At 44.5% G+C, this 26,517-nt stretch overlaps 2 protein-coding genes and 1 pseudogene across 2 annotated transcripts in view; all 3 read left to right on the top strand.

Annotated features, from left to right (window-relative positions):
• Positions 1 to 26,517, top strand: part of LOC136500890 (uncharacterized) — a 72,238-nt gene that overhangs the window by 7,429 nt on the left and 38,292 nt on the right. The gene's annotated exons all lie outside the window — the stretch shown is intronic.
• LOC136498851 (protein ANTAGONIST OF LIKE HETEROCHROMATIN PROTEIN 1-like) lies at positions 4,045 to 5,481 on the top strand (annotated as a pseudogene).
• LOC136498852 (uncharacterized) lies at positions 5,672 to 7,080 on the top strand. The gene is made up of 4 exons (XM_066494566.1): positions 5,672 to 5,816; positions 6,059 to 6,369; positions 6,455 to 6,533; positions 7,013 to 7,080. The coding sequence occupies exons 1-4, from the start codon at positions 5,672 to 5,674 to the stop codon at positions 7,078 to 7,080; spliced, it is 603 nt and encodes a 200-aa protein (XP_066350663.1).

Below are 26,517 nucleotides of genomic sequence, written 5' to 3'. Positions count from 1 at the left end.
GGTTGAAAGCTAGGACTAGGATGTCACCAAGTATCAATATTGTTTTCATAAATAATGAGTCTATAGTGTTCAACCATGTTTGTTTTCATGTATCAATATTGGTACTTTCTGCTTCTTGTGTTACCTTTATTAAATTCACTCACTTTGAGCTTGTTCCGCAAACATGAAAATAAGCTCACTTAATTTTATTGTTTCGGTAGTTATAGAATTTATTAGGCTTGGCCCAAACGAAAATCCTCTACGTATGAGGTAAACATATTGATTAAACAAGTTTGGAAGCATTAATAATGACACCAAGGTAGATCATTATTGGCATTATACAACCTAATAGAAAATTTTGCAAAGTTACCATGATAGTATGTGTAGTTTTATTATAAACAAAAATGTTGGTGCAGATTACGTACGAGGTTTATTGTGATTTCTGCTTTGTATTAATAAATAAATAATGAAAAGAAGAGGCTATAAGTCAGGTTTGCTGAAAGGAAAAAGTCTAGTTGACCCCCCACCTATCATACTTGGTCTACTTCACCCCCTCAACTATGAAACTGTCTGTTTTACCCCCTGAACTTTCCAAAACCGTCTTTTTTACCTCTGGGCGGTTTTCAGCGGCGGTTTGCTAATTAATTACAGACAAAATTGGATTTTCCAATTAATTACAGACAAAATTGGATTTTCCAATTAATCTAAAGCTAAAAAAAAATTTGTACTAAAGCATACCGTATTATATATTCACTGTGTAGATCTACTCATGTGGAGTCCAATAAAATTAGATTTTTCATTTTATGATTTTTCTATGATTTACTATGCTTTTTCAAAAATTCACCGAAAATAAATAAAAAAAAGGAATTCAAAACCAACGGAACTGTAGCAAACCGACGTTACTGTAGCAAACCCGCCGTTACTGTAGCAACCGCCGCTGAAAACCGCCCAGGGTAAAATAGACGGTTTTGGAAAGTTCAGGGGGTAAAACAGATGGTTTCATAGTTGAGGGGGTGAAGTAGACCAAGTATGATAGGTGGGGGGGTCAAGTAGACTTTTTCTTTGCTGAAACTATATCATTTAAGGCTCCTTCGGTTCTCCAGGAACGAGTCCCTGGAATGATTTCCAGCTAGAATGGTTCACTAATTTTATAATGTTAATGAGCTGAAAGCCTGGAATGGTTCCTGGCTCCAATCCGGGATAACTGAACGTACACTTATTTTTTATGAACGGATGTGTACTAGACAAGTAGTTTCATTTCTCTTCCTTTTTTAATTTGTTGTTAGTTTTGTGAAAAAGGCATAATATCGTTTTTTTTCCCTAAGGCCCCGTTCGTTTCTACCGGATTGGCCCGTTCCGGGTGGATTGCTGCGGCCCGTTTCCAATCCGGATGGGAACTAGACTATGCGTTCGTTTTGGGCCGGCCTGGAACGAAAATTGGCCCGGAACCAAAACTGGCTTCTCTTTTCCCAGTCTCCACGGCCCGGAACGGAACCACACCTCCTACCATCCGGATCGGTGCCGGCTCCCTGTCTCCACTCTCCACGACGCGAGCACGCGACGACGCAGTAGAGGCGACGGCGGGGCGACGTGAGGTGACCACGGGGCGCGCGCGGGGAGACCGCGGGGCGGCGTGAGGCGACGGCAACCCTACATCCTCCCCTTCCTCGTCCTTCTCGCCGGTGATTCCCTCGCTCTCCCCTTCGTCCTCGTCCTCTCTCCCTCCTCTAGGGTTCTCTAGGGTTCTCTAGGGTTCTTGGAAAAGGGGAAAAAATCTCCTGCCGACCGGTGAGGATGCTCGGAGGTGGGGCTTTAATTTGTGTGGGGAGCGGAGCGGCTGGGGGAGGGATGGAATCATGGGTCGGTCGACCTGATCTGAGCTCGTAGTGCTGTAGCTGCTAGCTTCTGGACCGCTGTAGCTTGTATGCCTCATCTGATTTTGGGGAAAATAGAGAGCAGAGGGAGAAGTGTGAGCTGCTACTTCTGGCCTAATGTTGATCTGCTCGTGATGAATAAGTAGCACAGAGAAAGAGAGAAATTTGCCTAGGTGCAGAGGGGTGTAGGGAGGTGCTAGCTTGCTGTGCTCACGTAGAAGTGAGTGGAGAAGGAATAATTGATAGAGGTATATGCTTGCTGCTTGCTTGTTTAGTGCTTAGTTGTGAGCATTTTGATCAGTTGCTTCCATCGTTTAGATGTTAAGAGAATGGAAAATTGATTTTGGCTAGATGGCTAAAAAATGAAAAAAAATCATGGTTGTTTGATTTCTCGTAGTCAAAGGTAGCAATGTGTATGGTGCTAACCGTGCTATGCAAGTCATTATTAAAAATCAGTACTGCCATGTGCTAATTTTCATTATATTGAAATATTCACATTTACTTATTGTGGGGCCTTTCAGTTCTGTTAGTGGAAGCAAAAATATTTCTGTCGAAGGACACATTGAAGGACACCCCATGTGATCTTGCATTCTTTAATATTTAAATCAGCTCCATACTAAAAATTTTATATTATTAGATGTAAATCTCTAGCTTGATTGGCATTTGAAGGACACATTGAAGGGTCTAAATTTGATTTCTTGAGTTATGGGGGTGGATTGATTGTGCACTACTCGTACTGGAGTGATCCATCTAGCTAGCTTTACCGGTTGACAGCCATGTTCTAAGGTGGTTTTGCTGGTGCAGTGCATCAACAGGATTATATTCAGGCATAAACACATGTAGTAGTGTCTTCTAGAAACAACACTTTGCATCATCTCTTGGTTTGACCATCTGCTTGCCTAGACAGTGTCTCCCTGTCGAAACGAAATACTAATGCATTATCTTCTTTTTAGTATTAAAAATGCAACTACTTCGGTTGTCCTTCTATTACTACTGGTAACGTTCCATACTCTAGTTCCTGGTACCTCAAATATGAAACAATGGAATGTTCCTTGCCCTTCTATTGAATGTTTTTATGTTTAATGAATTTGGTCACAACTCACAATGACTAGGAATTCTCCACTTGCTGAGGATTACCTCTACTTGCACTTACTATTTGTGTCTCAGTATTAAGTAAACTCTAGCTGAGGGAAAGCTTATATTTTTAGTCTGCAAATTTGGACTGACATTATATCACCTTCTAAGGAACTGAGTGACCCTTCTATTCTAAAAAAAGATTCTGATTTCAGGGAATAAACTCTCATCCATCATTTAATGCATGGCCCAACCAGATGATCCTTTGTTTGAGCTTTTTTATTCGGTTTTTTGTTTGGTGGGTAAGAATCAGGTACAGGTCTGCAGGTTGTGTTCTGTGTCTTGCAGACTAAATTTCCAGTTTATGTGTTGGCTGCTTCCTTAGTTTCTTGCAGACTAAATTGAGCTTCTTCTTTGTTTTAAAGGCTTGTGAGTTGTTATTATCCTTTGTTTTTAAGAAGAAAGGTAGGACCTCTTTAGCCTTGCAGTTCATTCGTTGGGTTCAGTAGGGTCCGTAGCTTGTCATTGTTTCGTACCTTTAGTTTTTGAAGCTCTACATTAGTGCTGCTCCTCTGGTTCAAAACATGCTGCATTAGACATGTGGTAATTGTGTTGGCATTTTTCTACGAACGATATATATAAACTTAGGCCAAGTTGACACAAGTCGAGCAAGAGATCTGTATATTCAGTGTCCATGGCAAGTAATAATAGGAGATCTGTATGTAAACGTAGGTCATCAGTGTCCATGGCAAGCAAGAGATGTCCTGCTGTATATTCAGATTAGAGTAATTTTAGATTGCAGTAAGCAAGTTGACACAAGCCGAGCAAGTGTAGTTCTTTCGTTGCGCCATATACTTTTCTCGTTTGGGCGTTCAGTCCATCGTTAAGTCTACTTCCAATAGCGAGGCAGCGAGAGACCACCAAGCTTAGCCTAGTTCGTTTGTACTATAAAAAGAGGATTTATGCTAATATTGTCCTCCAGAATTAAGGAATGTCCCTTTGTTTTAGTTTGTAGTGAAGACTGAAGTTGACATACCTAGCCTATTAGCTCACTTTGTTACTTATATTATTATCTAGATGATGTCTTGATTTGCTAAATGGTTTCTTGTTACTTGTAGATCTCTCCAGCACCATTTAGAGTTGGGGAAGGTGAACCTCCGCCTTCTTGGGATCCGGTGCCAACTCCAAAAGGTACTCCAAAAGCTTCTATACGACTATAAGTTTATATATGCTTCTATAAGACGACTATAATCTTTATTACAACTTCTATATGACATGGTCAATAATATAACTTCTATATGACATGGTTAATAATATTTAGCTTCTATATGACTATAAAATTGTATGCTTCAGTCCTGCAATGCGTCTCTCACTACGAGATCGTATTAGAAAGAGGAGGGAGGAAGAAGACGATGACATGATGCTATTTATTTTCCCCGCCTTATATCTTATGAGTTCTGCTAGAGGAGGGGAAAAGAAGAAATGTCATACTTCGGAAGAAACATGCGAGGTTAAAGTTCGAAGACTCCTCGAGGGACATGTCAAGAACTGTCAAGTTGCATTTAGGATGGAACCACACATCTTTAGAGAATTAGCAAATTATCTTAGAAGCAAAAGGCCTGTTGTTGATACTAGGATAACTGTGGAGGAGAAGTTGGGTTTCTTCCTATACATGTTAAGTCACAACGCCTCGTATGAGGATCTCCAAGTGTTCTTTGGGCACAGCAATGACACCTTCCATCATCACATCAACCACTTCTTCAAGGTGGTCATTCCCGCACTCTCTCGCCGTTACCTTCAAGCTCCTGATCCTAATCAAGTGCATAAAAAAATCCAAGACAATCCTAGATTCTATCCATTTTTCAAGAATTGTCTAGGTGCCATTGATGGAACTCATATTCCTATTTCCATAGCCTCTGAGAAAGCTTCTCCTTTTAGAAATAGGAAGGGCACACTAAGCATTAATGTGATGGTGGCATGTGATTTCGATCTCAACTTCACTTTCGTTTCTAGTGGATGGGAGGGATCGGCTACAGATTCCAAAGTGCTACGATCAGCTATGAGCAAGGGCTTCCAAGTACCTCCAGGCAAATTCTATCTAGTTGATGGAGGGTATGCAAATACTCCATCTTTTCTTGCTCCATATCGGGGAGTTCGATACCATTTGAAAGAATTTGGGGCTGGACATCGAAGGCCGCAGAACCCAAAGGAGCTCTTTAACCACCACCACGCACTACTGAGGAACCATGTGGAAAGGGCTTTGGGGGTGCTAAAGAAGCGCTTCCCCATTCTGAAAGTTGCCACATTCCACATGTTGGAAAATCAAGTAAAGATACCTATAGCTGCTTCCATCTTCCATAATCTGATCTGATTACTTCATGGAAATGAGGAATGGTTAGATCATCAGCCGGATAATATCCCTCCAAGAAACTTTGTTGTTGTACCAAGTGGTGATCAAATGAATGACCTAAATGTGGGTTCAATACAAGACAACGCTTTAAGAGACACCATCGTCCAAGAAATGTGGGTTTAGTACCAGCAACATTTAAATTAATCTTTGAATAGGCTGTAATAAGTTAATAAGCATGGATTGTAATTAAGCAGAGACTTCTTTTTAGTCTTTAAATTAGTCTTTGAATAGGTTGTAATAAGCTTTTGTCATGAATAAGCTTGTAATAAACTTGGCTTGTAATAATTGAATAAGCTTGTAATAAGTAAATAGGCTTGTGTCATATTTGACAGCGATGGTTGGAAAAGGCTCCCCGAAGCTCAATATGATTGCAAGGGCGTCACCAAAGTTGCACCGGTTCTTGGGTACAACAAGTGGTATTAAAAAGAAGGCTTCTCCTAAATGCAGTAAGGCAAAGAAGACTGGAGGTTCTCCGAGAGGTATGGTGTTTAATTCTCTGCTATTATTGTTGTTATTTCTCTGATATTATTGCTGTTATTTCTTTGCAGTTGTTTGCTACTAAAAAGAACTTTCTTGAAGTAATTCTCTTCTATACAGTTTATTGCACCATGTGCTATTATAGTAGTTTTAGTAAACCTGTAACCTGTAAACTAGTATTTCTTTACTGTTATTTATATTTGCTAATTTTTGGTAACCTGATGTCTGACCATGGTTTACGTAGTAGTAAAGCAAAGAGCGGACTGGAATCCGGCCCTTGAGAAGTCCCTAGCAGACATTCTCCATGAGTATAAAGATAGTGGCTACAGAGGTGACAACGGATGGACCCCTGAAGGGTGGAATAAAATGGTGAAGGAGTTCCATCTGAGGAACAAGTATGTCAACTACACAAAGAGTCAGATTCAAGACAAAGAAGGACAGCTAAAGAAAGACTATAGGATGCTCAAAGAGGCAAGGAGGCAGAGTGGGGCCACCTGGAATGAAGATAGGCATATGGTTAAAGGATCACCATCTATGTGGGATAACCTTGAAATTGTAAGTTGATTTCTTGAAGTAATTCTATGGATATCCTCATAGTGATAACCTCATATTTGATCAATGGTTCTCTTTGAATGTGCAGACATTCCCTAAAATTAGGAAGTTCCACAACAGTAAGGCAAGATTTCCACTATTTGATGCTTTGGGAGAGCTTTATGATGGTAGGTTCACTTTCTATAGTTGCAAACAGTGCCAATCAATATATTCTTTTAGCTTCTCACTTTAGTATTTGTTTGTTTCTATCTTGCTGCTCTATATTATCCTATGATTCACTTGACTTGTCTAGTAGTCTTTGATCAAGTATTTTTTATAGTGCTGATGACTAAGCAACAATATGCTAGTTACAGTAATGCTTTTCTACTAGTGCTGATGACTAAGCAACAATATGCTAGTTTTATAGAGTTAGGTTATATGCTTCTACTTGTCACAATTTATAGATGTCAGAACAACAACTCTACATCCATGTTCTTCTCATCTGTATTGTGATGAGTTTTCTTCAGTTATGCACTACTAGTTGCTCTGCACGATATTCCCCCCCCCCCAATTAACTCCTAGTTGTCATAACTATATTGGTACTCTTCATACTTGAATTTCATGAGGAAAGACCACTATCTATAGCTATTTCCTTGTTATCGTGTAGGTCATTTGGCTGAAGGTACTTACAATCTGACTTCTCTTGAGCCACCACAAGAGGAAGCACCACTTTGACAAATTCATGATGTAGATGACTTGGACAACATTGAGGTTCATAAAGTACTAGATGAAGATGATTCAATCACTGAGATACAAGAGGAAGCAAGTGAGGTTGTAGCTGTTGAAAGAAATGAACAACGAGGTTCTCTGTCACGAGATGAAGAAAATGAGGTCATAGCTATTGAAAGAAGCAGGCAGCGAAAAACTACTACTACTACATCAAGCAAAAAACATGAAAAGGAAGAAAAGAGACCTAAGAAGGGTGAAAGGATTGAAGAAATGATGGGGAGATACCTAGACATGAGGACTAAGCAAGTACAAGATGAGTCTGCAGATCTAGCCAAAGAAAAGGAGGTTGCTCAAGGTAATGACTTCTCTATCAAAAGGTGTATATCCGTTTTGAGCACAATGGAAGTGACAAAGGAAGAAAAGGCAAAGGCATTTGCAGTGTTCATCAAGAGCAAAGAAAATAGAGAGGCCTTCCTAAGTGGTTGTGAACTAGATCGAGAAGCAACTTTGGTTTGGCTCAAAAATGCGATGGTCTAACAGGTCAATCTACTTAATTGCTAAAAACTTGATTTTTTTCTTCTATTAGTTTAGGGGCTCAACTTTTTATTGTGTTACTGAACCGCACACTCCATGACAGTCAAGTAGGGGCTCAATTTTCACTGCACTATTTGTTTAGGAGCTGCTTGCTTACTTATCAATCTTGCTATCTACTTTGTTGCTTGATTTATGGCTATCATGGTTCATGTCTTACTTTCCTGAACTGAATCTGTTTCTGTAACACCGGGTGTTACGCCTTAATCAAAATACTAAACCATGTCATGAGCATCATGTTTATGTATTATTACATGTGGTAAATGAGAAATTAAATTTTATTGCACTAATTCTCAAATTGAGCTCTAATTTATTCCTTGTCCAAATTGTCCTTCCAGCACGTCATCTCTCTCCACGTGAGAGCTCTATAGCCATAAAGTCAAATGATAAATTATTGTCATTCACTAATTATTAGCATACAACTTGGTAAGATTTATATCTCCATCAATCTCGCGACGCGCCACTGTCATCTCTCGTTGTTCTAATTACCCCGCCTTTACTTCGCTTGCTAATCACCTTGCAAAATTATCAGTGCATGACGCGCTGCCGCTGCCATAGTGTGTCGCACACGCTACGCATTAATATCACTCGCAAGCTCGGCCCGCTAAACACTCCGCTTGCACGCTGCTCAGTCACTTTGCAAGCGAAGGTCAGACATCTTTTTCTACACGGCGACACTGTAGCAGCGCAGAAGTCACTGTTCACCAACGGAAAACACTGTTCACGCGTGGAAAACACTGTTCACCCACAGCAGCGCGTCGCTCCCACGACGCTTTATTACCTTTAAGCAAGCTAGTTAGCCACTAACCTTACGACGCGTCGCTGTCGGGCCTTTGCTTCTCCATTCCTGCATCTCCTGTCTTTAAAATGACACGCCGAGCCGCCGAGCCATCTCGCTCCGCTGCTCACTTGTTTCTTCCTCTCAAATCAAGTTCTTCTGTTCTTGCCCGAGAGAGCTACGTCTATCGATTTCTCTCCGAGCAATAATCAGCTGAGGTAGCTAGTCTACAATTGATCTTCTCATTCTCTAATATTTCCTTGACCTGTGGTCTCCTCTCCCATTAATTCCTTGACCTGCATGAATGAACCAGCGCCACCGCCTAGCACGTTTCGCCCAAAGCACACTCCAGTCCTGATGTGCTCGTAAGTCCAAGACCACTCAAAGTCCATCATTGAATTAATTCTCTCATGACCAAAGACCACACCACCGCACATGGCATGGAGCCAGAGGACAACCCTGCCAACTCGTTTCGTGCTTCCAGACTACCTAGCTTGTCATGACCACCCACAACCAGTGCTATATATAGTTCTGCTCCGCTCCACGCAGGGCAAGCAATTGTTAAGCTCCCTGGTGTCTCTCCTCTTGCATTGCCTCCGCACATCGATCACCGTAGGTGGCACTTCATTCAATTCCGAGGTAGCTAGCCTGCAAGAATTCCTTCATTCTTTTTCTTATTTTCTTGACCCGCGGTCTCATCTAGTATTTCTAGACCCACAGTCATGTGCAAGTCAACAAGTTCATTTGCGTGATTAGCCTCCTCCAATAATACCATTTTCTTCATCTCTAGAGCTCATTTGAATTTATTTATTTATTGTGAAATAAATTTTGTTAGATTCCTAAATTCATGATCTATTTGTTAGTGTAATTAGTTCGTATAGTTCAGTGATACCTTTAGGATTACTTTATTATTTCAAGATGCGTATTATTATTATGGTTATTTAGAGAATGAATTTTTATGATGCATTGGTAGAAGTACTAGCCCTAGAATTCTTTTACAGTAGGTTCATTGTATTATTATGTGCTCACTGTAATTTTTGTGGCCTTAGAATAGGTTGATAAATATGGTAGCTAGTGCACCTTGTTTTATCATATATATAGTAAATTGATATTAACAATAAGGATGCCTTTAGTTGCTAAGATAATACATGAAATGTTTCATACCTGTTTAGTGGGAATAATAGGTAACTTTGCGTATTAGTCATTAGAGTTAGCTTAGTAGCTTGGTAGATGTATTCTTATTTTAAGAGTTGTTATTGCTGTATTACTATGCATTGCATCATCATCACTGCATGCATATAGAGATCGCACCACTAGAGATCGTGACCTTCGGCGAGCAGGAGTACGACGAAGTCGTCGAAGAGTACGAGGAGGAGATCCTCGTACAGGAGGACGTTCCAGAGCCACCCGTCACTGACTTTGCTGACACCATGCCCGCTGAAGGCAAGCCCCGGTGCATAACCCTTATTTTATGGAAACTACATGCATAAATATATCTACCTATGAGTCCTACTAGTACAGGTCGAGTAGCTGCTATGCTCAAGATATCGGTACCGCGAGTAACCTGCCGTTACTCGCAAATAAGTGATAAATATGATCACTCATGATAAAATGGTGGAAAGAAAAATAGTGACCAGGCAGGGATATGGTTGAGTTTTGGTGGGTGTAAAGGGTTGTGTCCTGCGGCCAACAGGGCATAGCTCGATTACACTTTTTCCCTGTCCGTGTCGATTAAGGACCGGTCGTTGCATAAGGCATCGTGGGCAAGTCACAGATTTATTGTCCCGAGCGCATATTTGGGTATGGGCGCAGGGAAGACTTGTTGCTCTCTTGTCGCGGATCCGACTCTTTCCGGACCGACTGATGGGAAGAGGAGGTGGTGGAGGTCCTTGCACCACACTGAGTCCGGGACTCAGGATGTGGGGGCTTGGAGTCCAAGTTTGGACGGGGACCTGGACACCCGGGACAGGAGAGTAATGGGTTAGTCCTGCTTGTGCCTGGGGTACAAGCGGGGCGTGTGTCTTCGGGGCACCCAGCTGGGCACATTGATTCGTGAATCACCGGGCGATCCGGTACGGCTTGTCTCGTGTTTAGCACCGTAGTAAGAACTGAAAGTGAAAGGAGAAGAAATGAAACTGATTGCTCAACTCTTGCTTGAAAGTAGAACAAGTGCTTATATAGACTGGCTAGATGATAACTTAATACGACTGATAATAATAATACATAACTAAGGACTCACTGTTAGTATTGCTTTCTGCCAAAAGAAACCAGCAAGCCATATAACTTATCATATTCCTTGGAGTCGGAAAATTATTCCCACTAATCGGATAAGTCTTGCGAGTATATTGTGTACTCGGGTTTATTTACCCCTGTTGCAGGTGATGCATGAGACGTACCTTGTGTGGAGGATTCTTCTGGTAGGCTCAGACGGATCCTCGTCCCTATCGTTAGATGTTTATTTTTAAATTCCGCTGTTTATCATTCCGCACTCTGATATTTGGTATTGTAATAATGTACTTTTAATAAACTCTGATGTATGAAATGGATAAGTATTATAACTCGTTCTCATTATTGGATCATTGGGAAAAATGTGGATCTTTTGGGTTCTCTCTTGGGGTGTGCCCGACGGATACCGCCCGCTATAGCTTGTTTTCGGGGTGCTTAGTGTCTGGTGGAAGACGAGCGCCTCCGTAAGTGTGCTATTTTGGACGGTTCTGCCACAGTTTCAGTCTTGTAACTGGAGCTGCACATTTTCCTTTTGAAGATAGTGAGTTAGTGACTATGCAGACCATTCAGTAGATTGATAATAGTGCTTGTACAATTTTCTTTTTCTCTTTTTTTTTGCCAAAGGATTTTTTATAAGTTGCCAAAGGATACCTGCAAGTTTAAAAGGATGTCAAACTTTTAATAGCATCCTAGTTCTTGTATTTGGTGAAATCCTTCTCTTGACATCTAGCTGTAGTCTTTCTAGTAGGCAGAAATATCAGAACAACAGATACCATCAAAGTGAAGGACGTACTGTACCTTCAAAGCATGTTTCATTAATTGCTTCTGTTAATGTTTCTGTAATGGCAGCAGCACTGACAGAAGCCCACTCAACATGTTTTTTTTGCAAGAGATAGGATAGAGTCTGTGAAGGCACTGACTAGTTTCATAACTAATCAAAGCTTTTAAACTGACATATTGATTCAATTATGCTTTGATTGACTACATCATGAGTCGTTTTCATTCAATTATTTGTAAAAGAAAGCTTGCTGTCATTTTTAGGGAGGAGACAATGATCAAGAAACATTGGATTAGACAAAGTGCCTGAACACTTGAGTAGGCTTAGATGAGTTATCTACTGGTTTAAATTATGAAGATCGTAATTCCATGAGTGGATCATGGTAGCCTTTTGGTGCACCTTTTTGTCACTTTTGGTAGTAGCTAGTATGTCCTTTATATATGGCTGCACATTATCTGTGGTACTCTGCTATTGTTGCTGCCCATTGTCTCTACATGTATGAGAGCATGATGATAGACTTGCAGATAAAAGAACTCCAAAACATGGGAGATTTTATCTATTTTATTTTGCTGCAATGTATGAGAGCCTGTTTTTGCTGCAATGTATTTCATGAGATGTATTTGTAGTACTCCAACACTTGTTCAGTACCATAAAGCAAACGAACGTGGCCTAGAGAGATCAGTCATGTTCCTGTTCCTGGACTATTAGCGACGGCACAGTCTAACCGAACAGCAGGAAGGGAACGGTTACAGGCAGGAATGGTTACAGTCAGGGAAGGAGTGATAGGCAGGAATCCACTCATTCCTGGGGTGGAACAAATTAGCTCCACGATTGGATCCTGAGCAAACGAACGAGGCCTAAACCTAAGTTGCATCCGGTTTGCTCTTTTTCCTCAAATACAGTTGCATCATGTTTTGAAGCAGCAAGGTGGTTAAGGAACATGCTAATTGAATATTCATTTTTGGAAAAATTGGTTTCATAGCATCGAAAGATCACGACATCCAAAAAATACCATCGAAAGACGTCCGTCACGTAAAATACCACTGAAAGAGTGAGCTGTTACCTACAAATAGCATTCCGTCACGGTAGTCACTGATGCCGTGAATCCCTCCGTCTAGCCCTCTTCTTTCTCAATCCACCAGCTTCTCCGTTCGCATACATGAGGTATAGCAGCTCCGTGCCCCTTGGCCTGGCAGCAGGGTGAGCGCCGTGCCTGTGCCCACCGCCGCGTGAGAGCGCTCCGTCGCGGACGCGACCAGGGTGATCGAGGCGAAGCAGTGCCAGCCTGCCAGGTCGACGGGGAAGAGGCGGACAACGGGCGTGGGCACAGCGATGGCAAGGAGGACGAAGACAACCTAGGAGCTCATCGCCTAGCTAGGAGCGCGCGGCGACTCGGCCATTGCGATTTTCCATGAACCGCTGCAGCGATGCCTACCTCACCATGGATATGGACATGTCTGTGCCAGACTGCCAGGCATCAGAGGGAGTACTGCCACCGTGCCTGTAGACCGCGCCTCCACCGCCGCCATACGCGTACCAGCGGCCGTGCCGTAGTAGTTAGTAACTGCGTGTAGTGATAAATGACGACATGAACACAAGCACCCTGGAACGATTGGTCGCTCATGGTCTGCAAGCACATCCTTGCAGAAGAGTAATTAAAAAGGTACGGCCAGTGCAGCCATCACCACCAACACCACCGTTTGCATGTTTGATTATTTAGCTGTGTTCCTGCAGGATGAAAAAAATAGTGAAAATCATGCTGGCCAGGGTCTTCGTGGTGATGAAGAGTTCCGAGGTTCCGCGGTGCCGTAGTCCAGGTTCCTTGCCATGTCCACGGCGAGCAGCATGAAGGAGCAGCCGATGCCGGCGGCGGCGGTGAGCAGCACGCAATGGTCAATCATGATGGTGCCGCCGAGTAGCCCGCGGTAGGGTCCCTGCCCGATGTCCGGCAAGGAGGGGAGGAAGGCGCGATTCAAGATGGTTGCGGCATCGGTGCGTGCTGCGATCTCAAGCAGGAGGTTCACCGGGAGCTTTGGAGCCGGTGAAGCGCACGTTCGGCAACGCTTGCGTGCCGGTGTTTTTGCTTATACGGGAGGTCCTTCATCCTGGACGGTGTTGCCTCGTGAGGACAGAGAAGGCGAGGAACTGCTAGACGGAGAACTCAAACGGACGGAGGAACCGCTGGATTGGGGAAGAAGGTCCCCGACGGAGGGATTGACGACGACAACAGCAACCGTGACGGAATGCTATTCGAAGGTAACGGTCCACTCTTTTAGTGGTATTTTACATCACGGATGTCTTTCGATGGTATTTTCTAGATTTTGTGATCTTTCGATGCTATGAAACCAATTTTCCCTTCATTTTTCCCCTGATCTGCAGGATTGATGAAGATACTATGTATGGGGTTGAAGTTTGATTCTATTGGGTAATTTTATTTTACGACTCTTCTTGTCGTCACTTGGCCTACAGATGTATAGCAGCTAGTCCAACCTTTATTGCTCAGGTTGCTGCTACTGCCGCAGCCATCGTTGAAAATCCAAGGTGCAGCGGTAGCATGAGGCGTGGCGTGGTTTCTTTTGTTTGTTTCATTCACGAGGATGCTTTTGGCTTGCTGTACTTAGACCTTTTTAGATCCAATTAGTACTAATAGTTAGCAAATAGCAGAGGGAAGTTAGGTAATAACTTTTATTGGCAGGGCTTATAACAAACATATTAGTTAAGCCATGTTTCGATCCTCCATGTACAAATAGGTAATTAGTAGTACTTAGTTTAGGAAAGTTGGTTAATATTTTCTATTTTGAGCTATTAATTGGACTATTAGATAGGGTGTTTGTATCTCTTTTTATTAAGTTTAGAGGCTAACCATTAGTAGTGATGGATCAAACATGACCTTAACCTACATAGACTACCACTACTCACGACTAATGGGAGAAGAGCTATAATCGGCTTGACACCTGGCCCTTGAGTCACTCCTCGCACAAGTGACTAGGGTGGCACCTCCGTCCAGAGCAGCCACCACCCCCTCTCTACCTCGCCATCGTCCCTAAAGGAGGCTGCTCGGCCTTAGCTTCTAGAGTGGAGGCCCCTCGGGCCTGCCTCATGCACTACTGGAATCAAAAGGTTTCTCTAGAGTTTTTTTCCCTAGAAATTTTTTGAGTACCCTAGGGATAGTTTCTTTCCCTAGGGTAATAAATGTTTTTCTATGGTCCATTTGTTTTCGTGGCGTTGTGTGCGTTGATTCAGAGGAGTGTATCCGTGCTTTGTAAAGAAAACATATGATAGTTGTGTGTATAACTGATGGATATCAATGTGAAATTCAATACAATATTTGTTTTTGTTTGTGATTTGCTTGCATGTTGAATAGAGACATTTGAGAGAAACAAATCAATAATACAAATATATATGAAAAATACTGAACGAGGACAAAAAATAAAATTATGTATTTGAAAGGACCATGACAGTTTCCCTAGGAAGATGGAGCCAAGGAAATAACTATATACTGCCGTATCAACAAGTTTCCCTAGAGCTTTGAATTCCTAGGAAAGATGGTTTCCATACGGTTTCGCAGGAAACCGTAGGGAACATTTGTCTTTTCCATCGAAATCTTCCCTAGTGATCTTTTCCTACTAAAATTCCTAGGAAAACACTTTCCCTATCGTTTTTAAGCCTTTCCTTAGGAATTTAAACCCTATGAAAACTTATGGATTCTAGTAGTGATGTCCCCCACGCCTGACTCCCTAGCAGCGTGGTAGGGCACAAGGCGGACCTCAGAGGCCTCTGTGGTGGTGCCTGCTAGCGGTGGAGGCCCAAGCCACAAGGGGGGCGCACTTGGTGGAGGAGGTGGTTGTGCGATAGTGCCCGTGCATGAAGGCAGTGGTGGCAGATCTAGCTTCTCCAGGCATGAATTTGCCATTCCCGGGCGTGGTGGTGCTTATGTGGCTCTATGGGGCCTTGGCAATAGCAGAGAGATCAACACTTGTCATGCGTGCAAGGAGGCATGTACGGTGGCTTGGTGAGTCATAGCTAGGTATGGGGTGTGTGATGGCGTTGAGTCTACTGTAGATGGAGGTGTTGCGGTGATAGAGGCTAGACATGGAGGCACGACTGCGATGAGGCATTTGCTTGTGGAGGCTTGCAGTGCGATTGTTCTAGTGCCATGACTAGTGAGATAATGGTCTGTGTGTGGTGGTGAACTAGTGATGACGGTTTGGTCAAGGAGGCGGAGGACCATGTCGAGGATTCAAGGAGCAGGGGCCCACAACCAGATTGAAGTTGTTGGCGTAGCCATTAGAGAGCATGCTTCTGTTTGGCAATTGAGGCTGACGGTTTGGCTGGATCATGCACTAATGCTGACCGCGAAATTGGCAAGAGGCCAACGCGGGAGGAGGTGGTCGGCAGAGGTGAGTTGCTGATGTGACTTGTGTGATGTGGCGGTGGACAATCCCGCATTATGGCGGCTGTTCTGGTGTAAGGAAGCCTTGTGATGGTAGTTGGAGATGATTCGCGTGCATCTCTAGTATCTTCGATGGAGCAACAAGTTGTCATGAGCTACTGGATCTCGGTGAGAGAGGTCGGCACGATGATGACTAGAGGCAACTTCTTGCGTACTTGATTGGTGGCTTGTAATGGACTATGACGGCTAGCCCTGCATGGCAGTGACTAGTTCGGTGTGGGACAACAATATGAGGCAGTGCAAGAGGATCTGATGGCGTGGCTGTTACATGGCTTGTGACGGCTTGCAGTGACTAGCCCTGCTTAGCAGAGGCTAGCTCGATGCGAGACATTTTTGGTAGCGATGGCACAAGTGTTGTCTTGGTTTTTTCATCTTGATGACTCTGGTGTTGGGGTACAGTGTGGAAATTGGTTGGCTATTGCGTGAGAGTCTATGGAGTGACAAATCAATAGCGTATAGAAGCAGCGAGTGCAAGTTTATGTTTTTGGCATGAATTTTGTTGTTTTACGTTTTTTAAATATAATCGGTAGCTCTCCTGCCCTATTCGTTTTAAAAATGAGAGAAGTGATGTTGTACTATTGGACTATGGAAGGCTGGAACATACCTGATGTGGTGCTATGAACTTATGCTGCTAGTCCTTTCTGACTTTATGCATGTAATAATATTTACGTGGTACGTGCCCTAACGATTTGATGCTTATGACAAAATGGAGATTTGTATGTATTTGAATATTCTGCTCAAGAAAGTCTCGCGGATCTTGTCCGACAGCCATTGCGCTCCCTCGACACCAGCCATGTCTTCCTGCTTGCTTACTTGTTTGGGTACTTTGATTCGTGAGGAAGAAGTTGTTACCATGTGTTTGTTTGGTGAGATGGTTGGAGATGGGATGTGATGTTCCCAAATTAGAGGTTGTTTGGTTCTAGGACTATGTGTTTGGTTTGAGGGTAAGGTTGGATGAGAGATGGATATTCATGGATTTTGGGATATGGTTATCCATATAGATAGATGGGGCGAGACATTTTTTGTTTGGTTGGATGGATGGGATTTCAATAGGACGAGCCACTTTTCTTTTTCGTTGGTTGGACAAGGATGCCAAGCTGGTTATGGCATGTCACATGTGGGATCCACTTTGTGTCTATTTATTTTTACCAAACATAATCATGTGAGATATTGTTTTGTAGATTAACTATAACCAATACAATGGTGCAATCATGTGATAAATTACATAAACGGTTTGCGAGATGAAAACCATTTGAAGATTGCTAATCTCAAAAGTAAAGCAATTAATGCATGGTTCCACATAATCAACAGACCATTGCTGGATATGGATGATCTCGCACACCCAACTTTTAGAGGTGAGCTTGTCTAGCATATTTAGAGAATATTCATCTCTATTGGTTTCCCTTAACCATATCATCCGTGAACCAAACATCTACCATCCATGGACCATCATCAGCATACATATCCACATAGGTGGTGACAGCTGCATTCGGCGCCAGCTACTGGTTGTTGATGAAGTCGAGTTCGTGCATCAGCTTCCTCTGGGCGCGTTCAGCCACCGGCACCGGTGATGGGCGCGCCGCGAGGTGCAAGCTCGAGCGGGTAGCGGCCATAGTCTTCTACACCCTTCCAATGCGGTTGCTGCCAAGCCGTGTTGGTGGAGAGGTCGGGTGTGTGAGCAGTGGTTCAGGGACACTCCTAAAGATGGCGCTGCAGAAATCATGGTCGTCGTCCACCCGGTCTACGTTAGGGTCGTTGTAGAGATCGTGACCCACCGTGGCGTCGTCCTCACTAGAGGGGTCAGTGCCCGATATAGACGTGTAATAGTAACATGCACCGTCACCGTGCCGACTTCCATACAGGTGACGTGGTAGGAGGTGTTGTCTACCTGGCCGTCATCAGAGGACCTGTCCGCGTCCGCCTGCTAGGTCCCGAGGCCATGGAGCATCTTCTGGTGAGTCGTCGCGCCCTGGTGGTCCCTAGGCTCGTCTGGCTAAGCTCCAGGTCCAAGGCGCTCCTCCTGATGGGCTACTGTGTGGGAAAAGCCTGGGGATTTTGGCCCGCAGTCCACAACACCACGACAGGCTCGTACACCGGGAAGCAGGGCGCCTCCTCCTACCGTCCGATGAGAAGCGAGGATGAGCTATGGTGTCTGTCCAGAAGAAGGATTCCCGGATCATAGGATCCTCGTCCCGAAAGCAGCTGCCTCCTATTGTGATTAGCGTCCTACACAGGTGAGCTATAGGATCTGGACTCACCTGGAGACAGTGCTGCTGGATAGGAGAAGTGTTCCGGGCATGCTCATGGGCAACCGGTGAGCGAGATCAATGGCATTCCCAGTCATCAATGGCGTGCTGAAGGTAGTCCCTGCCGTGCGCGGACCTCGAAGGCGATCGACTCTAGGAACACTCATGATCCATTGGCTCCATGTCCGCCCCTTGCTTGGCGGTAAGCCAAAAGGGACTCACGTGTGCACCCAGTGACGCGGTCTAGGGAGAGTTGCCGAATATCCGTGTCCCAAGCCCTACCTTGGCAGACTAGGGAGCGTGAGCGGTGGCGCTAGTCATCCGAGGCATGGGGATGTAGTCCCTCCCGCGTGCGTGCCTTACAGCCTTACAGGTGAGCAACTTTGGATGTGGCCGCTGTCCATGCATGGCCTAGTCATCATGACCGTCGAGGAGCGCCCAGCGGTAAGAAGGTCGGGGAGCTGCTTAAGGCACAACATCCAGTTGGGGGGTGCCTGCCGACCCAGTACAGCCCGCTCGTCGAGGACACCAAGTGCCCAGATGAAGGGAGATGAAGGGTAAAAGGATCAAGATGTCCGAGAGGAGGTGAATTGGGCTAATTCTAAATTTCTTTGCAATAATTAAACCCTACGGTTAGCCCAACTTCACCCCTTATGTATAGAAAGTGTTTCTAATGTTCTACCGCACAAAAAGTCTTGAAACCTAAATTACAATCCTACTCTAGCATGACAATTATATGAATGTAAAGACAAGAATTGAATTGCTCAAAGTAAAGAGAGAAGGAAGAACGCGGCGATGTTTTGCCGAGATATCGGAGAGTCGCCACTCCCCACTAGTCCTCGTTAGAGCACCCGCGCAAGGGTGTAGCTCCCCCTTGATCCATGCAAGGATCAAGTGCTCTCTACGGATTGATTCTTTGACACTCCGTCGCGGTGAATCACCCACAACCGCTCACAACTTGAGTTGGGTCATCCACAAGCTCCGTCGGATGATCACCAAGCTCCCAATCACCACCAAGCCGTCTAGGTAATGGCGATCACCAAGAGTAACAAGCACGAACTCTCACTTGACCACGACAAGCCTAATGAGAAGGGTGGATGCACACTTTGCTACTCCTGCTTTCACTAATGAGGTCTCTCTTTTGGATTCTCAAATCTCAATCACCTCACTAGGACCTTGCTCTTCTTGGCACTCTCAACGGTGTTTCTCAGCTGTTGGAATAAGCAAAAGTACCTCCTCACACGAATGGAGGAAGTATTTATACACCTCGTTAAAAACGAACCGTTATGTGCCTCTGCGGGTTGACCGGACGCTCTGGTCAGTTCACCCCGAGACCCAGTGTTTAAGTTGTGACCGGACGCGTCCGGTCACGATTTTCCCTCTCTAGAACACTACTGGAGTCGACCGGACGCTGGCACCCAGCGTCTAGTCGCTCACCTCTCAACGTCCGGTCGCACCAGACGATTTCACCTTGATCAAATGAACTGACCGGACTCTGCGCCAGCATCTGGTAACACCGAAACCAGCGTTTGGTCAGCATTTGACCCTCCATTTACTTCCATCTCGCAATCATATGTGAATGAAGTTTACTCCAATTGATCTAAGGGTTGTTTTGAAGCTACCTAGTGCTAGATTTAGCAAGTGTGCACCACACCTAACCCACTAGACTCACCTAGGTCAAGCCACCCGTCCATACCTCCCTTAATAGTACGGCCAAAGGAAAAACAAAGTCATAAACTACTCTAAGTGTCTCTCCAACTCCAAACGACACTTAGAACTAGTCCATCCTTAACCTTGTTGTCCATCCTTTGAAAACCAAAACGATTTCCATCGTATGGGCATGACAACCATGATTGCCCAATCAATTTCCATTACCATGACCTAACTTAATTGCCTCTTCAAAACACATGTTAGTCATAGCAATTACATATTGTCATTAATCACCGAAACCCAACTAGGGGCCTAGATGCTTTCAATCTTCCCCTTTTTGGTGATTGATGATAATACCACCTCGAGTATGTGAAAGAGATGAGGGTTTTAACATGCTTGGTTTATATAAGCTTTTGACAATAAGAACAAAAGAATTAGGCAAGCTTATATGACCCAAGCCAACATGATGTACTCAAAAGATATGAAATAAGCATGAGTACTAGTAATAAAGCTCATTTGCATCGGAGTAAAACGCAAAAGCAAAGCAAATGAGCATAACCAAGTGATATGACATATAAATAATTCAAAGTAGAGAGCACACATGTCACATATCACATAAATATCACGATCACGTAGATATCACTATCACATAAATATAGTTCGATGCATGAAAGTAAACACATGAATGCATAATAGTGTACCACACATAAAAACCAAATATAATTGATAAGCTAAACTCCCCCTAGATAAGTCGCTCCCCCTAAGTCTAACATACTCGATCCCTCTCCCCCTTTGGCGTCAAACACCAAAACCTAAGGGTCGGTCGGTGGGGCTGCAGCGGACGAGTCGGACGCTGAGGTACGAGGAGCGAGCTGGAACTATGTGCCATCTGACCCTCTATAACTAGAAGCGGTGCTGAAGCGGTCTGGGTTGGATCAGGGACTAGTGTGGCCTGAGACTCTACAGGTATGACTGTAGCAGGCGGTTCTGATGATGCAACTAAAGAAGGGAGTGTCTCTGTAGTCCTAGTAATAGGTGCAATGTAGAAGGACCTAGGACATGTAGATATGGTGGAGTAGGCTGCCCTGTCAACTCACTGAAGATTGCACCAAGGCTCCTAGAGACTATAGTATCTGGCACAAGCAGCGAGGAAGTCTGAGCCGGTGTGAAGCCCATCTGAAAAGGTGTGAACAGCGGGGCTGGCACTAGCGAGGCAAACCACTGGGACACCTACTCTATAGGTGAAGCAAACTAAGTAGCAGTCCGTCCCTAACTCTAAAGCCCACTAGGCTATACAACTAGAGTCATAGAAGCAGTGGCAGGCTGGCCGATCTAGGGTGAAGGCTATGGCGGTGGAGCCCCAATAGCTATCACAACATGCTGCATAAACACGAGTAACTGATGCTGCATGAGAAGTTGTTGCTGATGCATGGCCTGCTGCTGCTGTATAGTCTGCTGCTGCTGCTGGATCACCTGCTGCTATCGCTGAAACTCATCCTGCCTGGTCTGAAACTGTGCGAAAGTAGCAGCGGTCTCCTGGGCCTGGTGAGCCTGATCCTGCCTCATCCGCTCAAGGATAGCAAGTAGAGCACGATCTGTCTGTGGTGCAGGTGGAGCTGAACTAGAGCCACCGGCCTCATGATCATGTCATCGTGGAGGCATCTGAGGAATGTCCTGGTAGTCATCATCAGTACTGTCGCTGGGGTCGCTCTCGACCATCCCCTCCTGCTGAGCATCTAACTGTTCCTCCTCTGTAGCTGCTATGCCCCTGATGGTCTCATCCTACTGGGCTACAGTCTCAGGCACCTCTAGGCGACGGCGTGACTGGCTAGGTGCACTCGGCCTACTGTGATGAAGCATCTGAGTCATGTTGTAGGCAGGAAACTCTATAGTAGCACCACTATACTCTGCTAGCATCTCAGGTGGCCTCACTGTAACTGCTCTGTGAATCAAGAATGTAATCCAGTGAGCATAGGGCAACTGTCGGTGACCTCTGAACCCCTCTGTAATAGTATCCTCCATATTAGATAGTAAGAGATCCCAAATATCAAAGATAGTCTACTGCATCAGGGCATTCAATAGCCATAACTGAATACGAGTCAACCCCTCACGATACACCATCCTCAGAAGCAAGGTCCTCCTCATGATAGCATCAAGCACTCTAGCTATAGGAGTGAGGTCACTGGTGTCCTACTCGACCCTTCGTCGAATGGCTCTGTGAAGCAATGGCGGACCAAATCTGTAGAAGGCACCATACAGCCATGAGGGCGTCTGGGAGGCGCTGTCTGTCCATAGCAAACCTCATGTAGCTGGACGGGCTACTCCTGAAGCCTGAGAATCTCCCTAACCCTGAAGCTCATTAGCCTGTAATCTCTACCTCTGAATGCAAAGTGTATAAATCTATGCTGCGGGTTAATCCAAAGTGTAGCATAGAACTCACGGACCCAAGATGGAACATATAAGCCTGTTCGTCTGAGTAAGTCTGTCAGCCCTAGCAAGTAAGATAGGTAAGGACGAATATGCTCTCCAGCTGCTGCTATAATGGACTCAATGTTGCACACCCTCTAAGACCTGAATGTTGCCCCTCTGTTAAGATATGCATTATAAAAATCTTCCTGCAGTGGTGTGTAGAAGCCCTTTGATGCACGCTCATCCCGCCTCGGCGGAAACCACTCCTCGAACTGAACAAACCTGAGCTGCTGCACCTGCTTGGCCGTGGCGGCCCTCAAATCCAGATGAGTCACTAGAGGTGGACCCTGTGGTCTAGGAGGTGGATGAGAACCCCTCCGCTATGTCTCTACCCTCGGTGTCACCGGGGTACGAGTACGACTAGAGCGGCGTAACTGTGGCTGAGGTGCCTGCTTTGTCTCCTCTAACTGCACTCCCTCCTGAGTCTGCTCTGTCTGCTATGCTTGCTGCTGTGACTCCCCCCGAGGCTGACTCTCATCAATAGCGACACATCGTCCTCCAACCATGGCTATCCCAGCTGGACCACAATGACGATGCTCAACCTCCTGGACAGCGGCCCTCTGAGCTAGAGAAAACTGTTCTACAATCCGTACTCCACTCCTAGCACCTCCTGCCTCTGCACGCTCAGCGGCGGCTGCAACTACAGCTGCTCTCACTGTGTCAGCATCTGGATACTTGCGCTTCTTCATTGCCTTGCCTTTTGCCTCAAAAGGCAGGTGAGGCGGGGCCTCGGATCCTCATCACCGGGACCACCTCTGACATTCTTGACATGAGCCATCTGATGGAGCTGAGAAGAACAACTGCACTGACAAGAATCAATTGCCAACTGTCACTTCTGAGGCTTGGCCTCGATCTGTACTCGCGAGCTTGGCCCCGAGTTTACTGTCAACTGCCAAAGTGACCTCAGAAACACTGACTCGTTGCACGTTAGAATAGATCGGATATATGAATAATTACAATATATCTAGAGATACGAAACCCTAAGAAAGTAAGCAATAGATACGAAATTGGAAACAAGGGCTTGCTACCTGACGAACTAGCGAATCAACAAGAAGAGGAACGAATCAGGGAACCACCGGATTAGCTAGGGTTAGGGTTGCAATGCGTCGTGAATCGGTGGCAGTGAAGACGCAGGGCACTGCAATGTAGCTCGAGCACGTGGAGCAGAGGCACTTGGCGTGGTGGTTGCTGGTACGGTGGTGGTGTTGGAGTAGGGCACGGGCATGGCGACAGCGCTAGACATCACAGGAGCGGCGATGCAGCACAGTGGCGCGCGGGCGCGGGCGTCGGGCACGAATGGCAGTGTTGGATGCGTCGGCTAGGGTACGGAAGCGGCGATGTTGACATGGATTAGCGGCAGATGTGGCGTTAGGTCAACTGGCGATTGGATTATATGGTGGCCCCCGATGGAATAGAAAAGAAAATGGATAAGAGTTCGAATCCCGCATGATTTCTACCGACCAGACGCTTCGGTGGCAACGACCGGACGCTGCCACCCAGAGTCTGATCGATTCTAGAGAGGTCCAAAACCCCTGGAATCGTGACCGGACGCGTTCGATCACCACTGACTAGACGCAGCCAGAGTCTGGTCCAACTTGTCTACTTCGTCTTCGCTCAACCGGATGCAGGAACGCCTTCTGACCGGACGCTGGACAGCAGAGTCTGGTCACTCCTTCGCAGCAAGGTTCACCTCCTATGAACTGACTAGGCGCTGGACTTCAGAGTCCGGTGCAGCGTTCAGTCACACTTTTCAAGCAAATCTTCAAAGTCCTTCGTGCTGTCTGTTCCCAATCAAGTCTCAACTTTAATAAGATCCAAATAAACACCAATTGGGACTGATGTGAGTGACCTCTCTCAAACCCTTAAAATTTTCAAAATATTTTGCTTTAGGCTATAATTCTTTTTAAGAAAATAGGTAATAAGAGGGCAATTGAAGAGAAACGACAAACCAACATTCATGCATATGCAATGCAATACTTGAAAGTAAATCTAGTTGCTTGTCAAGTTTGATTCAAGGTTAAGCTTATTCACTCGTTTTTCGACGGTTATCTTAACCATGTTAGACAAGCCCTATATGCATTACCAAAAATTAAACATGTTGTATATTGCAATGCATTGCAAGGGACAACACAAGCTCATTTTCTAGTGAAGTTGCTAAAATCAAGAACATTGAGCTCATTCCGCAATCGATAAAAAGTCGCCTTATCTAGTGGTTTAGTGAAGATATCCACCAATTGATCCTCGGTCCTTACACCTTCTAATGAAATATCATTTTTTGCAACATGATCTTTAAGAAAGTGATGGCGGATATCTATGTGCTTAGTGCGAGAGTGTTGAACCAGATTATTTGCAAGTTTTACCGCACTCTCATTGTCACACAGAAGAGGTGCTTTTTCTAGAACTACACCATAGTCTAACAAAGTTTGCTTCATATAAAGTATTTGTGCACAACAAGCATCCATGGCAATGTATTCCGCTTCAGAGGTGGACAAAGCCACACTGTTTTGTTTCTTAGAGGACCAAGACACAAGTGATCTACCAAACAAATAGCACCCTCCGGATGTGCTTTTTCTATCAACTTTGCAACCGGCATAATCCAAATCGGAATAGCGAACTAATTCAAATATAGCTCCTTTAGGATACCAAAGGCCAATGCTGGTGTGTGCTTAAGATACCTAAGGATTCTTTTAACGGCAATCAAATGAGTTTCCTTAGGATTAGCTTGAAATCTAGCACACATACACACACTAAACATGATGTCGGGTCTAGATACGGTTAAATATAACAAGCTACCAATCATAGTACGGTAGAGAGTTTGATCAACCGTATTACCTCCATCATTTAGGTCAAGATGTCCATTAGTTGGCATTGGTGTCTTGATTGACTTACATTCATCCATGTTGAATCTCTTGAGAAGATCATTTGTATATTTCTCTTGAGAGATAAAAATCCCTTCTCTCATTTGCTTGACTTGAAAACCAAGAAAGAATGTAAGCTCTCCAATCATTGACATCTCGAACTCCTTTGACATCAATTCACCAAACTCTTTGCAAGAATCTTCATTTGATGATCCAAAAATGATATCATCAATATACACTTGACAAATGAAGATATATCCATCAAGCTTCTTGGTGAATAGTGTGGTGTCGACCTTCCTAATGGTGAAGCCCTTCTTAATGAGGAAGTCTCGAAGGCGCTCATACCAAGCTATTGGGACTTGCTTAAGCCCATATAACGCCTTAGACAATCTATAAACATGATTAGGATATCTAGGGTCTTTAAACCCGGGAGGTTGATCAACATAGACTAGTTCATTAATAAAGCCATTTAAAAATGAACTTTTCACATCCCTTTGATATAGTTTCATTTCATGATGTGATGCATATACAAGGAGGATACGAATGGCTTCTAGTCTTGCAATCGGTGCAAAGGTCTCTTCAAAATCTAAGCCTTCAACTTGAGAGAACCCATTTGCAACTAGCCTTGCCTTGTTCCTCACAACAATACCTTGATCATCTTGCTTGTTGCGGAACACCCACTTTGTTTCAATGACTCTTGCACCTTATGGTCGCTCTTTAAGAGTCCAAACTTCATTGCGAGTGAAGTTGTTCAACTCTTCATGCATGGCATTTATCCAATCCGGATCTTGAAGATCTTCTTCTACCTTAGTAGGCTCAAAGCAAGAGACAAAAGAGTGATGTTCAATAAATGAAGCAAGCTTTTGAGAGCAAGTCATTACTCCCTTTAATGGACTCCCTATGATGAGATCTTGTGGATGAGCTTGTAGTAGAGGTGAATTTCTTCTATCAACCACTTGAGGGGGAGGTTGTGGAGCATCAACATCATGTGCTTGTGTCACCATTTGCTCATGGGAGACATGAGTGTCTTCATTTTCTACTCTCCCATCTTTTATCACCATCTTGTGGCACATTTGATGAAGAAGGTGGATTGATCACTTATACATCATCTTTATCATCATTAGGCTTGATGTCTCCAACCGGAATATTCTTCATGGCCTCCCTCAATGGTTCATCGCCTATATCATCAAGATTCTCATGTGCTCCTTAGGAGCTGTTAGATTCATCAAATTCCACATCATATGTTTCTTCAACCAAACCGGTGGCATGATTAAATACTCCATATGCTTTGGACTTTAATGAGTAACCAACAAGGAAACCAATATCACAACGTCTTTAAAACTTCCCTAGGTGTTATCGCTTCTTGTAGATGTAGCATTTGCAACCAAACACCC

The sequence above is a fragment of the Miscanthus floridulus genome, chromosome 13, assembly GCF_019320115.1.
Source record: "Miscanthus floridulus cultivar M001 chromosome 13, ASM1932011v1, whole genome shotgun sequence".
Taxonomy (NCBI): domain Eukaryota; kingdom Viridiplantae; phylum Streptophyta; class Magnoliopsida; order Poales; family Poaceae; genus Miscanthus; species Miscanthus floridulus.
This window is presented reverse-complemented; position numbering and strand designations above follow the sequence as displayed.

Excerpts from the sequence above, each read along its gene's own strand:
- LOC136498852 (XM_066494566.1), top strand. The coding sequence starts at position 5,672 with ATGGTTGGAAAAGGCTCCCCGAAGCTCAATATGATTGCAAGGGCGTCA. Across the intron at positions 5,817-6,058 it reads GACTGGAGGTTCTCCGAGAG|TAGTAAAGCAAAGAGCGGAC; the intron begins GTATGGTGTTTA and ends TGGTTTACGTAG. Across the intron at positions 6,370-6,454 it reads TGTGGGATAACCTTGAAATT|ACATTCCCTAAAATTAGGAA; the intron begins GTAAGTTGATTT and ends TTGAATGTGCAG.